General features: G+C 46.6%; 1 protein-coding gene across 1 annotated transcript in view; it reads left to right on the top strand.

Moving 5' to 3' along the window:
- The window catches only part of LOC134984257 (zinc finger protein 208-like), a 276,214-nt gene that overhangs the window by 171,280 nt on the left and 89,989 nt on the right, over positions 1-14,945 (top strand). The window contains exons 7-8 of the mRNA XM_063949878.1: positions 2,621-3,014; positions 9,234-11,039. Of these exons, the coding sequence (XP_063805948.1) occupies positions 2,621-3,014; positions 9,234-11,039 (2,200 nt within the window). The remainder of the gene's footprint in view (positions 1-2,620; positions 3,015-9,233; positions 11,040-14,945) is intronic.

Consider the following 14,945-nt stretch of genomic DNA (forward strand, 5'->3'; position numbering starts at 1 on the left):
CGGATCGCATCTTCAGATGCATCTTCAGATAACCCTGTCTGCAAGGACCAGGGTGTCTCTACTGTGGTGGCTGCAGAGTGCTCATCTTCTGGAGGGCCGCAGATTCGGCATACAGGACTGGGTCCTGGTAACCACGGACGCCAGCCTTCGAGGCTGGGGAGCAGTCACACAGGGAAGACATTTCCAAGGACTATGGTCAAGCCAGGAGATGTCCCTACACATAAATATTCTGGAACTAAGAGCCATTTACAATGCCGTAAGTTAGGCAAGACCCCTGCTTCAAAGTCAGCCGGTACTGATTCAGTCAGACAACATCACGGCGGTCGCCCATGTAAACCGACAGAAGCAGGATGGCAATGGCAGAAGCCACAAGGATTCTCCGATGGGCGGAAAATCACGTGTTTGCACTGTCAGCAGTGTTCATTCCGGGAGTGGACAACTGGGAAGCAGACATCCTCAGCAGGCACGACCTCCACCCGGGAGAGTGGGGACTTCATCCAGAAGTCTTCCGGCTGATTACAAACCATTGGGAAAGGCCACAGGTGGACATGATGGCGTCCCGCCTCAACAAAAAGCTAGAAAAATATTGCGCCAGGTCAAGGGACCCTCAGGCGATAGCGGTGGACGCTCTAGTGACACCGTGGGTGTACCGGTCGGTTTATGTGTTCCCTCCTCTTCCTCTCATACCAAAGGTGCTGAGGATAATAAGAAGGAGAAGAGTAAGAACTATACTCATTGTTCCGGATTGGCCAAGAAGAGCTTGGTACCCAGAACTTCAAGAAATTATCTCAGAGGACCCATGGTCTCTGCCTCTCAGACAAGACCTGCTGCAGCAGGGGCCTTGTCTGTTCCAAGACTTACCGCGGCTGTGTTTGACGGCATGGCGGTTAAACACCGGATCCTGAAGGAAAAGGGCATTCCGGAGGAAGTCATTCCTACGCTGATCAAAGCCAGGAAGGATGTGACCGCAAAACATTATCACCGCATATGGCGAAAATATGTTGCTTGGTGTGAGGCCAGGAAGGCCCCAACGGAGGAATTTCAACTGGGTCGATTCCTGCACTTCCTACAGTCAGGGGTGACGTTGGGCCTCAAATTGGGGTCCATTAAGGTCCAGATTTCGGCTCTGTCGATTTTCTTCCAGAAAGAACTGGCTTCACTGCCTGAAGTTCAGACTTTTGTTAAAGGAGTGCTGCATATTCAGCCCCCTTTTGTGCCTCCAGTGGCACCTTGGGATCTCAACGTGGTGTTGGATTTCCTTAAGTCGCATTGGTTTGAGCCACTTAAAACCGTGGAGCTAAAATATCTCACGTGGAAAGTGGTCATGCTTGGCGGCTTTGTCATGTAAAAGCCCTTATCTGATTTTCCATATGGATAGGGCGGAATTGAGGACTCGTCCCCAATTTCTTCCTAAGGTGGTTTCAGCGTTTCATTTGAACTAACCTATTGTGGTGCCTGCGGCTACTCGGGACTTGGAGGATTCCAAGTTGCTGGATGTAGTCAGGGCCCTGAAAATCTATGTTTCCAGGACGGCTAGAGTCAGGAAAACTGACTCGCTATTTATCCTGTACGCACCCAACAAGCTGGGTGCTCCTGCTTCAAAGCAGACTATTGCTCGCTGGATCTGTAGCACAAAGCCCATTCCACAAGGAAGGTGGGCTCTTCTTGGGCGGCTGCCCGAGGGGTCTCGGCTTTGCAACTTTGCCGAGCAGCTACTTGGTCGGGGTCAAACACATTTGCAAGATTCTACAAGTTTGATACCCTGGCTGAAGAGGACCTAGAGTTCGCTCATTCGGTGCTACAGAGTCATCCGCACTCTCCCGCCCGTTTGGGAGCTTTGGTATAATCCCCATGGTCCTTACGGAGTCCCAGCATCCACTTAGGATGTTAGAGAAAATAAGATATTTCTCGTAGTCCGTAGTGGATGCTGGGCGCCCATCCCAAGTGCGGATTGTCTGCAATACTTGTATATAGTTATTGTTTAACTAAAGGGTTATTGTTGAGAGCCATCTGTTGAGAGGCTCCGTTGTATTTCATACTGTTAACTGGGTATAGTATTACGAGTTGTACGGTGTGATTGCTGTCGCTGGTATGAGTCTTACCCGGGATTCAGAATCCTTTCCTTATTGTGTCAGCTCTTCCGGGCACAGTATCCTAACTGAGGTCTGGAGGAGGGTCATAGAGGGAGGAGCCAGTGCACACCAGGTAGTCCTAAAGCTTTCTTTAGTTGTGCCCAGTCTCCTGCGGAGCCGCTATTCCCCATGGTCCTTACAGAGTCCCAGCATCCACTACGGACTACGAGAAATAGATTTACCGGTGAGTAAAATCTTATTATATACTCTGTACTCAGTCACTGTGTGTCTCCTTCAGATGGGTTCAGTAACAGAGATACCCCAGAGAGATGTCCCCGTCCTCTGTATTCCCAGGATTGTACAGAGTAGTATCACAGGACCCCACAGGAGGATCCGGTAGGTGGGATTTAGGGTCTCACCCAATATATTACAGTGACTGTCACTATATGATCTGTAGAGAAGCTGTGTGTCTTATACACTGATATTATACTGTTTTCTCCAAATGTCATTATAGTGTTGTGTTTTGTTTTTGTTTTTTTTAGGTAGAACGTCTGTCTGATATTAAAACAGATGAAATAGAGGGAGAAGAGGAAATGTATGTGACTGATATAAAGGCAGAATATATAGAGGGAGAAGAAGAGACGTATGTGACTGATATAAAGGCAGAAGATATAGAGGGAGAAGAAGAGACGTATGTGACTGATATAAAGGCAGAAGATATAGAGGGAGAAGAAGAGACGCATGTGACTGATATAAAGGCAGACGATATAGAGGGAGAAGAAGAGACGTATGTGACTGATATAAAGGCAGAAGATATAGAGGGAGAAGAAGAGACGTATGTGACTGATATAAAGGCAGAAGATATAGAGGGAGAAGAAGAGACGTATGTGAGGGGTGATCAGCAGTGTAAGGAGGAGGAGATCCCTACAGATATCAGCACAGGTGAGTAATAAACAATTATTACAGAAAAGAGTCACATATTCTCCTTGCTCAGTCACTACAGCAATCTCTTATCCTACACCCTCCTTTGTCAGTACAAACTAATGAGGAATATTTATTTTCCCAGTGGGGAAGTCAGGAGCCATCAACCCCTATTATACTCCTGCTCTCCCCTCACATCATGTCACTTTCTGTTACCAGCCCAGAGATCTGACCAGTCTCCTCTCCACACTCTCTGGTGTATCTCATACATCAGGAGACATCAGCCCTTATTATACTCCTGCTCTCCCACTCACATCATGTCACTGTGTGTTACCAGCCCAGAGATCTGACCAGTCTCCTCCCCACACTCTCTGGTGTATCTCATACATCAGGAGCCATCAGCCCCTATTATACGCCTGCTCTCCTCTCACATCATGTCACTGTGTGTTACCAGCCCAGAGATCTGACCAGTCTCCTCCCCACACTCTCTGTTGTATCTAATACATCAGGAGCCATCAGCCCCTATTATACTCCTGCTCTCCACCTCACATAATGTCACTGTGTATTACCAGCCCAGAGATCTGACCAGTCTCTTCCCCACACTCTCTGGTGTATCTCATACATCAGGAGCCATCAGCCCCTATTATACTCCTGCTCTCCCCCTCACATCATGTCACTGTGTGTTACCAGCCCAGAGATCTGACCAGTCTCCTCCCCACACTCTCTGGTGTATCTCATACATCAGTAGCCATCAGCCCCTATTATTCTAGCCTGGGGATACTGGGATGGTCTTTGTACTATGGGGTATAGATTGGGTCTATTGGAGCCTGGCACTTTAAGAAATCATTAGTGTGTGCTGGCTCCTCCCCTCTATGCCCCTCCTATCAGACTACATTTAGAAAAATGTGCCCAAGGAGCCGGGTGCATTCTCTGGAGCTCCAGAGAGTTTTTTTCAGAATGTATTTTAGTTTTTGTTTTCAGGAAGGACGGGTTGGCACCAGTCTGCCTGCGTCGTGAGACTTAGGGGGGGGACCGGTACCAACCTCTTGAACGGTTAATAGTCCAGATCCCCGCTGACAGGACATAGCTCCTGAAAGGGGTTATTTCGCTCACCCACAGCGGTGTGCACTCTTCCCCACAGCATGCCGCCACCCCTAATTGAGTGGTGAGTGCTAAACCGGTTCAGATGGCTGCATTAGGGCAGCGGGCACAGTGCTGCTGTTGTCCCTCTATGCAAGCATGATGACACCCAGACGTGACTGAAATCTTTTAGTCTCGCTCCCACCTGCCTGATCTCCAGGCTGAGAGGTCCACCATCATGCTGAATATTTGGAGGAAGCAGAACCTGGATTCTGTCCCTGGGAACCTGTTGGTGCAGGTTTTTTTGATCTTCCCCGACCTCCTGTAAAGAAGGTGGGAGGGGGTTTGGATTTTTTAAATGTTGCGGTCCAAAAGGACTGCAGTGTAGGTGTATGATTTCCTAGCTGGGGCTGCTGCGGTGGGAAGAAATGTCTTACCCGCAGTCGCCGTGGAAATCAACGAATCCAATGCGTCCCCAAATAGTGCCTGACCTGTGAATGGCAGGTTCTCCACACTTTTCTTTGATACTGCATCCACAGTCCATTGGCGTAGCCAGAGTCCTCTGCGTGCCGAGACAGCCATGGAAGAAGCAGGCCAATGTCCTTCATTGCCTCCACCATGAAACCTGCAGAATCCTGTATGTGACGTAAAAACAAGTCAATGTCACTCCTATCCATAGAATCTAAGTCCTCTAGTAAGGTCTCTGACCACTTTACTATGGCTTTAGAAATCCACGCACAAGCAATAGTGGGCCTTAAAGCTACGCTTGTAGCAGTGTATAGTGATTTGAGCGTAGTCTTAATCTTGCGGTCAGCCGGCTCCTTTATGGCGGTTGAAACAGGGACAGGTAAAATCACCTTTTTAGACAGCCTAGATACAGAAGCATCTACTATAGGTGGATTTTCCCACTTCTTCCTATCCTCTTCAGGGAAAGGGAAAGCAATGAGAATTCTTTTAGGGATCTGGAATTTTTTCTCTGGGTTTTCCCAGGATTTCTCATACGTCCTAGAGGATGCTGGGGACTCCGTAAGGACCATGGGGTATAGACGGGATCCGCAGGAGACATGGGCACACTATAAGACTTTGAATGGGTGTGAACTGGCTCCTCCCCTTATGTCTGGCATGACATGTATACAGTGCACGGACACTGTATACGAACCCCCGCCAGCATGAACCGTTAAAATAACAGCGGGGCTGAAGCGCGCCGAAACGGGGGCGTGGCTTAGCCCTCACAGCACGATACAGCGCCATTCTCTCCAACAGTCCCCGCCAAAAGCTCTGTGTACATAGCAGTGTAAAGGAAGTGGGGCACAGTTATATATATTGTATATATATTTCTATGTATATGTATGGTACGGTTTCATGGGCCTGTAGCTCGAGCACAGACATGGTAGTATTGTGGGGGTGTGATATTAAAATAATATATGTATATTTCCCTTGGACCCCTTGGGGTCGCAAGAATGTTATTTTGCCTGGTACTACTCCCTGCTGTCGACGATTACTATGTTTTATGTCGACCATAAGGTTTCCTGGTAAGATCCACAACTGGGGCATTCAGTACATGGACATACACATTCAGAACACATTAATGTCACTAGGGACCCGATGGTTGCGGACAATCCGCTTATATGTATGGTGTATATATATATATATATATATATATATATATATATATATATACAGAACACAGAGAGATATATATATATATGTAGGATATGTGTATTACAATATGTATATTCATATTATGATTTATAATGAATGCTGAAGTAATAGTAATCCTTCTCATGTGCTGGTCGCTCTGTTGATAAAGCTCTAGGTCGGCCGTGGCGAGTTGGTCTCAGATCCTCACAAGGTTTATTCTTTTCCTGCCGCGGATAGAATACTGTAAAAGTCAACTCCTGGTCTGCACGGGGCCCTGTCACAAAGGATCGTATACAGGAAGCTAAGTGATATTTTATTCTATGCTTTGGAGTTATTTGCATTTCATGCGCATGGAGGAGTGTTTGTATTCGGAAAGGCATCCAATAGAATTACCCTATAGAGAGAGGGGGTGTGTCTTATGTTGGTTCCTCTCTATAACATGGCGGCAGGCTGCCGTGCGACTGCAGGAGGTGTGGCCGGGGGAATGCTGAGGCAGACTCCGAGAGATACTGAAGTGTTTCCCTGGGACGGTGTACCGCTGTTAGGGGAGGCCTCAGTCAATCTCGGCGGATACCACTGGTAAGTCTAACTTCGTGAGTTAGATTCCCTCACAACGGTTGGTGACGCATTCTGCTTTGGGATGCAGTCATTTTAACCGGTTCGATACCGTGCTTTTTTCCCCTTTCTGTGCAGATTGTGGAAGGTGAAAAGTAAGAGTTCTGCAGCCTTGTTAGGTTCGCAGAAGTGGATGTCGTTTTCTGTTTCTACCACATCCACCGCATGTCGCTGGGTCTATCTGGCTGGAGCCCACTCTGGTGGGAACTCGTCCAATACTCTTCAGTCAGTCCGGGAATGGACTTGGACCTGTGAGTTAATAATGGAATCCAAAGGGGGACATCCTGGAGTTTACAGATGATTCCCCTCACTGATTTTTAAAGTAGATCTTACCGATTCCCCTCTGAAAGGGGAGGTAGTACGCGACGCCATACCAGAGTTGCGTCAGGTTCAGGGCATTGTCCTGCTGTCCCTGTTAAAAAAAAAGAAAGAAAACTAAGATTTCTACTTACGAAGTTGAACTACAGGATGGAATCTCTCAGGCCAGGGAGCTCCAGCACGTAAAGGTAGAAAAGGGTTTAGATGAATTTTTCTCCGCATTCAGCTTACCTGGGTTGATGTCCAGGATTGTCTTTGCCATTTCACCGGAGTGATGGCAGTATGATGGGTTTCTTTCAGTAGTAGGAGCCATTGTTATTCTGTACTCAGACGCTCTCCGGATTAAGGCGAGGTCAAGAAACAAGTGGTGCAAATCGTTGTTTCTCTCTGACTGTTCTTCAACACAGGGGAAGGCTGTTGTTCCCAATGACGGAGATGTCGGAGGTGGGTATCAGAGTAGATACTGAACGGTTGAAGTTCTGTGTGTTCCTGTGGAAAGAGGTCTGAGGATCCGGAGTCGGATCAGATTTGCAGTGACAAACCATCAATATGTTCCATTGATGAAGAAGATGGGTGCGGCCTAAGAGGCCTTTTTCGGTGAGCAGGTCAAATGCCAGAGTGGTTTTCACGGGGCCAGTTGGAAATGTGGTCCGGATCTCACCTGCACAGGCGCCGGAATATAATCCTAATGGCCAGGATATCGCTCCTGTGGTGTCTGCTCAGTTCTCACCTCCTAGAGGGAGGAAGGTTCAGAATCCAGGATGAGATCCTGGTGTCCATGCATGCAGATCTCCGAGACTGGGGAGCAGCCCTTGCAAGGGAAGTATTTCCAGAGGAAAAGGTCAAGCTGGGAAGTTTGTCTGCAATAAGCTTTCTTGAATTAAGAGCTATTTTCAATGAACATATGCTTCGTGATCTGCCCGTGTTAATTCTGTCGGACGACTTGACAGCAGTGGTGTAAGTAAGCCGCTAGGGCGGAACAAGGAGCAAAGCGGCCCATTCCACTAGGAAGGTGGGCTCTTCTTGGGCGGCTGCCCGAGGCATCTCTGCATTACAGTTGTGCCGAGCTGCTACTTGGTCGGGTTCATACACTTTTGCTAAATTCTACAAGTTTGATACCCTGGCTGATGAGGACCTCGCGTTTGCTCAATCGGTGCTGCAGAGTCATCCGCACTCTCCAGCCCGTTTGGGAGCTTTGGTATAAACCCCATGATCCTTACGGAGTCCCCAGCATCCTTTAGAACGTAAGAGAAAATAAGATTTTAAACCTACCGGTAAATCTATTTCTCCTAGACCGTAGAGGATGCTGGGCGCCCGTCCCAGTGCGGACTATTTCTGCAAGGCTTGTATATAGTTGTTGCTTACATAAGGGTTATGTTACAGTTGGAATCGGTCTTTGACTGATACTGTTTTGTTCATACTGTTAACTGGTTGCGTACATTCCAGGTTATATGGTATGATTGGTGTGGGCTGGTATGAATCTTGCCCTTAGATTAACAAAATCCTTTCCTCATATTGTCCATCTCCCCTGGGCAGTTTCTCTAACTGAGGTCTGGAGGAGGGGCATAAAGGGAGGAGCCAGTGCACACCCATACTAAAACTTCTTTAGAGTGCCCATATCTCCTGCAGAGCCCGTCTATACCCCATGGTCCTTACGGAGTCCCCAGCATCCTCTACGGACTAGGAGAAAAAGATTTACCGGTAGGTTTAAAATCTTATTTTTATATAGTAACAGGGGTGACAGGTGTGGTACATCCCTGCAAAGGCAGATCCAATCTCTTTCTCATCAGACTCTGCTGTCTTCCCTGCACTCTCACTCAGATGTTCACTGCTGCCAGTAGCACACGTATGAGAAGCAGAAGTATGGCGGCAGCTGTATAGATCCTGATATGTAATTCTCTGTATCATACTTACTGTACACACACCATCCTTATTACTATTGAGAGAATAGAGGTAAGACACTGATGATGGGGGTGTAACAGTGGATTATAACCTAGCAGATGATGATGATGATTGCAGGGTATTATATGGTGTATTGCATGTAAAATACCTTGTACCACACCTACTCTACTGTAGCAATATACCTTATATAAAAGGTGAGTAACACTTGTACAGGCTTACCAGCGTATGAGCGCACACATAAAGGAATGCTACCTTACCAATGCTTCCAGGAGTAACGTTAGGAGACATTTCTCTGATCCATCAGCTCATATGACTGATATTATTGTTCATTTAGAATCTCCAATTCATACGATATGTTCCCTATCCATAGTTTTACATTGGTGCTGACATAGGACTTGGCGAGTGACTACATCTCCATTTATACTTCATGGTTAGTTACTAGTACAAGAGAGAGAGATATCTAAGTCTTATTATCATATTGCATTTGTTATTGTGAGTGTTCTCAGGAGGGTGGACACAATGATACTCTGAGACACAATATTATAAAGCCTTCATTAAAAGTTATGTTTTATTATACACACACATTTACAATTAAGTGCCCCAGAGAGTCGTCTTCTCCTATTGTTTACAAGATTAATATTGTTACAGAAAATGTCACATTTCCATAATGTATTTTATTTCCAGCAGATGGACACACAAGCAGGAATATCTCAGAAGGACATCTAATGTTATCCCCGGATTGTGACATAAAAGATAATGACCGAAGACAGGATTCTCCAGGAGATAACCCCATTACCCCAATTATACATCCAGCTCTATCAGCTGATCCCTCTGATCCTGGGAAATGTTCTCCTGATCACTCTGATATTGGTGTATCTGTTACAGCACTGCCAGTAGATACAGTGTTTCCGTGTTCTATAGATGCCAAATGTTTTACACAGAACACAAAGCTTATTACCCAACAGCCAGCTAAGGCAGGGGAGAGGCCATTTCAATGTTCTGAGTGTGGGAAATGTTTTACATACAAATCAGCTCTTGTTACACATCAGAGAACACACACAGGTGAGAAGCCATTTCCATGTTCTGACTGTGGAAAATGTTTTGCATGGAAATCACAACTTGTTACACATCAGCAAAGTCACACAGGTGAGAAACCATTTCCATGTTCTGAGTGTGGGAAATGTTTTACATGGAAATCACAACTTGTTACACATCAGCAAAGTCACACAGGTGAGAAACCATTTCCATGTTCTGAGTGTGGGAAATGTTTTACATGGAAATCACAACTTGTTACACATCAGCAAAGTCACACAGGTGAGAAGCCATTTCCATGCTCTGAGTGTGGGAAGGGTTTTGTACAGAAATCAGATCTTGTTAAACATCAGAGAAGTCACACAGGTGAGAAGCCTTTTTCTTGCTCTGAGTGTGGGAAATGTTTTACACGGAAATCACAACTTGTTACACATCAGCAAAGTCACACAGGTGAGAATCCATTTCCATGCTCTGAGTGTGGGAAAGGTATTGCACAGAAATCAGATCTTGTTAAACATCAGCGAAGTCACACAGGTGAGAATCCATTTCCATGCTCTGAGTGTGGGAAAGGTTTTGCACACACATCAGCTCTGCTTATACATCACAGAAGTCACACTGGTGAGAAGCCATTTCCATGTTCTGAGTGTGGGAAATGCTTTGCACAAAAATCAGATCTTGTTAAACATCAGAGAAGTCACACAGGTGAGAAGCCTTTTTCTTGCTCTGAGTGTGGGAAATGTTTTACACGGAAATCACAACTTGTTATACATCAGAGAAGTCACACAGATGAGAATCCATTTACATTCCCTGAATGTGGGAAATGTTTTGTACACAAATCAGATCTTATTAGTCACAACAGAAGTCACACAGGTGAGAGTCCAATTACTTGCTCTGAGTGTGGGAAATGTTTTACATGGAAATCACAACTTGTTATACATCAGAGAAGTCACACAGGTGAGAAGCCATTTCCATGTTCTGAGTGTGGGAAATGTTTTGCATACAAATCAGATCTTGTTAAACATCAGAGAAGTCACACAGGTGCAAAGCCATTTTCTTGCTCTGAGTGTGGGAAATGTTTTACACAGAAATTACATCTTGTTAGACATCAGAGAAGTCACACAGGTGAGAATCCATTTCCATGCTCTGAGTGTGGGAAATGTTTTTCACACAAATCAGCTCTTGTTACACATCACAGAAGTCACACAGGTGAGAAGCCTTTTTCTTGCTCAGAGTGTGGGAAATGTTTTACACGGAAATCACAACTTGTTATACATCACAGAAGTCACACAGGTGAGAAGCCATTTCCATGTTCTGAGTGTGGGAAATGTTTTGCACAAAAATCAGATCTTGTTAAACATCAGAGAATTCACACAGGTGAGAAGCCATTTCCATGTTCTGAGTGTGGGAAATGTTTTACACGGAAATCACAACTTGTTACACATCAGAGAAGTCACACAGGTGAGGAACCATTTTAATCTTCTGGAGTATACTTATCACTGCCATGCGTTGTTCTTCAAGGTTCTTATCCTATCTCCTATGCTTTTTGCAATAATAGATGCTACCCTCATCTACCACTGCTATGCAGATCTGTCTTTTGCTCCGGGTACTGAGAACCTAGTACCAATCCTAAATGTCTAGCTGATCCCCAAGTGTGGGTGATGCTAGTTGGCTGTGACTCAGTCCTGGTGAAACAGGTCCTTATGATAGAAGCTCACCAACAAAGGGCAGGGCTACAGCTCAATTTGCGAACCAACCAGGCTTGCGCTTGGGGGTTCAGAGTTACAAAATACTGATATGGGAGTCATTCCGATTTCATTTGTTGCCAATTTTCGATATGCTGCGATTAGTTGCAAATTGCGCATGCGGAAGGCACGCAGGGCGCATGCGCTTAGTTATTTAACACAGAACTTAGCAGTTTTGCTGTGGCTTCTGCAGCGCTTTTCAGTCGCACTGGTGTTCGGTAAATGATTGACAGGAAAGTGGCGTTTCTGGGCACAAGTCTGCGTTTTTCCGGCGCTTGCAAAAAAACGCAGACGTTTCAGGGAAAAACGCGGGCCGAACGCAGGGCGTGTTTGTGACATCAAACCAGGAACTAAACAGACTGAGCTGATCGCAATTCGTGAGTAGGTCCGCAGCTACTCAGAAACTGCAAAGAATTATTTAGTAGCAATTCTGCTACTCTTTTGTTTGCAATTCTGCTAAGCTAAGATACACTCCCAGAGGGCGGCGGCCTAGCGTGTGCAATGCTGCTAAAAGCAGCTAGCGAGCGAACAACTCGGAATGAGAGCCCATGTGCGGAATCTTGATGTCCTGGGTGGTGGAGTGACACTTAGACATCAGGTATCAGCTACAATCAGTTCCTCATGTGTGGACCATAGCCAAACTCCAGCACTTATTTCCCCTCAGAAGATCTACCTAGTCATACATGTACTTGTATTATCCCACTTTGGGGGTCATTCCGACCTGATCGCTCACTGCAGTTTGTCGCAGCGATCGGGTCGGAACTGCGCTGGCGCATGCCAGTCATCGTTGCCTAGCAATCGGCTCTGAGACAGGGAGGGGGCTGGACGGTGGCCAACGCAGGCGTGGCTGGACCGTTGGGGGTGCGGGCCATGGCGGCAGTGAAGAACAACTCCCGGCCAGCCGCAGGAGCTGCACTGGTTGGGAGTTACTCCAGAAATATAAAAGCATCGCCGCTGTGTAATGCTTTTGTATTTGGTGGGGGAGGCACTGACCTGCAGGGCGGACTAGCCCTGTGCTGGGTGTTTCCCCCGCATGTCAGGGAAGATGATTGTAGCTACGATCAACTCAGATAGCTCATATGTATCGCTCATCTTAAGAGAACTGTCAGATATTAGTGTGCACATATTTATAACACACATTATTCTGCTGAAGGGATCTGTATAGGCAAACGATCTACACTTGGTGATCATATGGTTACTTTATCAGACCCTAATTAAAGGACCACTGATAATTACGGCACCTCTATTAATGTGGAAAGTAATGTCACCCTGAGCTACATATTCGGGTGGAAAGTGAAGAACCTGTTCAGTTATAACAGACCACAGCAGCCAATCTAGCTGCAGAGTGCCGGTCATATACCTGACCCTGAGCGATACATATGGGTGAAAAGTGAACAAATTGATCAGTCATAAAAGATCACAGTAACCGGCTGAATATAACTTAGCCGCAGAGTACCTATTGTATGTCTGACCACAGCCCAACATTTATCTATACACACCCTATACACATATCTATGTGTGACTGATTTTTGGAAATCTAAGTGATTCATAACAAATCAAAGAACATAGAAACAATATATCAGATCCTTCAAGATTGCAACATATGTTCTAGTTATAGAATCCGGGCTCTGTGCCAGAAACACATTTTCTCTATCGTCCTAAGTGGATGCTGGGGTTCCTGAAAGGACCATGGGGAATAGCGGCTCCGCAGGAGACAGGGCACAAAAGTAAAGCTTTTACAGGTCAGGTGGTGTGTACTGGCTCCTCCCCCTATGACCCTCCTCCAGACTCCAGTTAGATTTTTGTGCCCGGCCGAGAAGGGTGCAATTCTAGGTGGCTCTCATAAAGAGCTGCTTAGAGAGTTTAGCTTAGGTTTTTTATTTTACAGTGATTCCTGCTGGCAACAGGATCACTGCAACGAGGGACAGAGGGGAGAAGAAGTGAACTCACCTGCGTGCAGGATGGATTGGCTTCTTGGCTACTGGACATGAAGCTCCAGAGGGACGATCACAGGTACAGCCTGGATGGTCACCGGAGCCACGCCGCCGGCCCCCTCACAGATGCTGAAGCAAGAAGAGGTCCAGAATCGGCGGCTGAAGACTCCTGCAGTCTTCTAAAGGTAGCGCACAGCACTGCAGCTGTGCGCCATTTTCCTCTCAGCACACTTCACACGGCAGTCACTGAGGGTGCAGGGCGCTGGGGGGGGGACGCCCTGGGAGGCAAATGAAAACCTTTAAAAAGGCTAAAAATACCTCACATATAGCCCCAGAGGCTATATGGAGATATTTACCCCTGCCTAAATGTACTAAATAGCGGGAGACGAGCCCGCCGAAAAAGGGGCGGGGCCTATCTCCTCAGCACACGGCGCCATTTTCTGTCACAGCTCCGCTGGTCAGGAAGGCTCCCAGGTCTCTCCCCTGCACTGCACTACAGAAACAGGGTATAACAGAGAGGGGGGGCATAATAAATGGCAATATATTAATATAAAAGCAGCTATAAGGGAGCACTTAATCATAAGGCTATCCCTGTCATATATAGCGCTTTTTGGTGTGTGCTGGCAGACTCTCCCTCTGTCTCCCCAAAGGGCTAGTGGGTCCTGTCTTCGTATAGAGCATTCCCTGTGTGTCTGCTGTGTGTCGGTACGTGTGTGTCGACATGTATGAGGACGTTATTGGTGTGGAGGCGGAGCAATTGCCAAATATGAGGATGTCACCTCCTAGGGGGTCGACACCAGAATGGATGCCTTATTTGTGGAATTACGGGATAGCGTCAACTCGCTTAAGCAGTCGTTTGCCGACATGAGGCGGCCGGACACTCAATTAGTGCCTGTCCAGGCGCCTCAAACACCGTCAGGGGCTGTAAAACGCCCTTTGCCTCAGTCGGTCGACACAGACCCAGACACAGGCACTGATTCCGGTGGTGAAGGTGACGAATCAACCGTATTTTCCAGAAGGGCCACACGTTATATGATTTTGGCAATAAAGGAGATGTTACATTTAGCTGATACTACAGGTACCACTAAACAGGGTATTATGTGGGGTGTGAAAAAACTACCAGTAGTTTTTACCGAATCAGAAGAATTAAATGACGTGTGTGATGAAGCGTGGGGTGCCCCCGATAAAAAAACTGCTAATTTCCAAGAAGTTATTGGCTTTATACCCTTTCCCGCCAGAGGTTAGGGAGCGCTGGGAAACACCTCCTAGGGTGGACAAAGCGCTAACACGCTTATCAAAACAAGTGGCGTTACCCTCTCCTGAGACGGCCGCACTTAAAGATCCATCAGATAGGAGGATGGAAAATATCCAAAAAGGTATATACACACATGCAGGTGTTATACTACGACCAGCTATTGCGACTGCCTGGATGTGCAGTGCTGGGGTAGTTTGGTCAGAGTCCCTGATCGAAAATATTGATACCCTGGACAGGGACAATATTTTACTGTCGTTAGAACAAATAAAGGATGCATTTCTTTATATGCGTGATGCACAGAGAGATATCTGCACACTGGCATCACGGGTAAGTGCTATGTCCATTTTGGCCAGAAGAGCTTTATGGACACGACAGTGGACAGGCGATGCGTAGAGGGGTTATTTGGGGTCGGTCTATCGGATTTGGTGGCCAC

This window comes from Pseudophryne corroboree (assembly GCF_028390025.1).
Source record: "Pseudophryne corroboree isolate aPseCor3 chromosome 3 unlocalized genomic scaffold, aPseCor3.hap2 SUPER_3_unloc_45, whole genome shotgun sequence".
NCBI lineage: Eukaryota > Metazoa > Chordata > Amphibia > Anura > Myobatrachidae > Pseudophryne > Pseudophryne corroboree.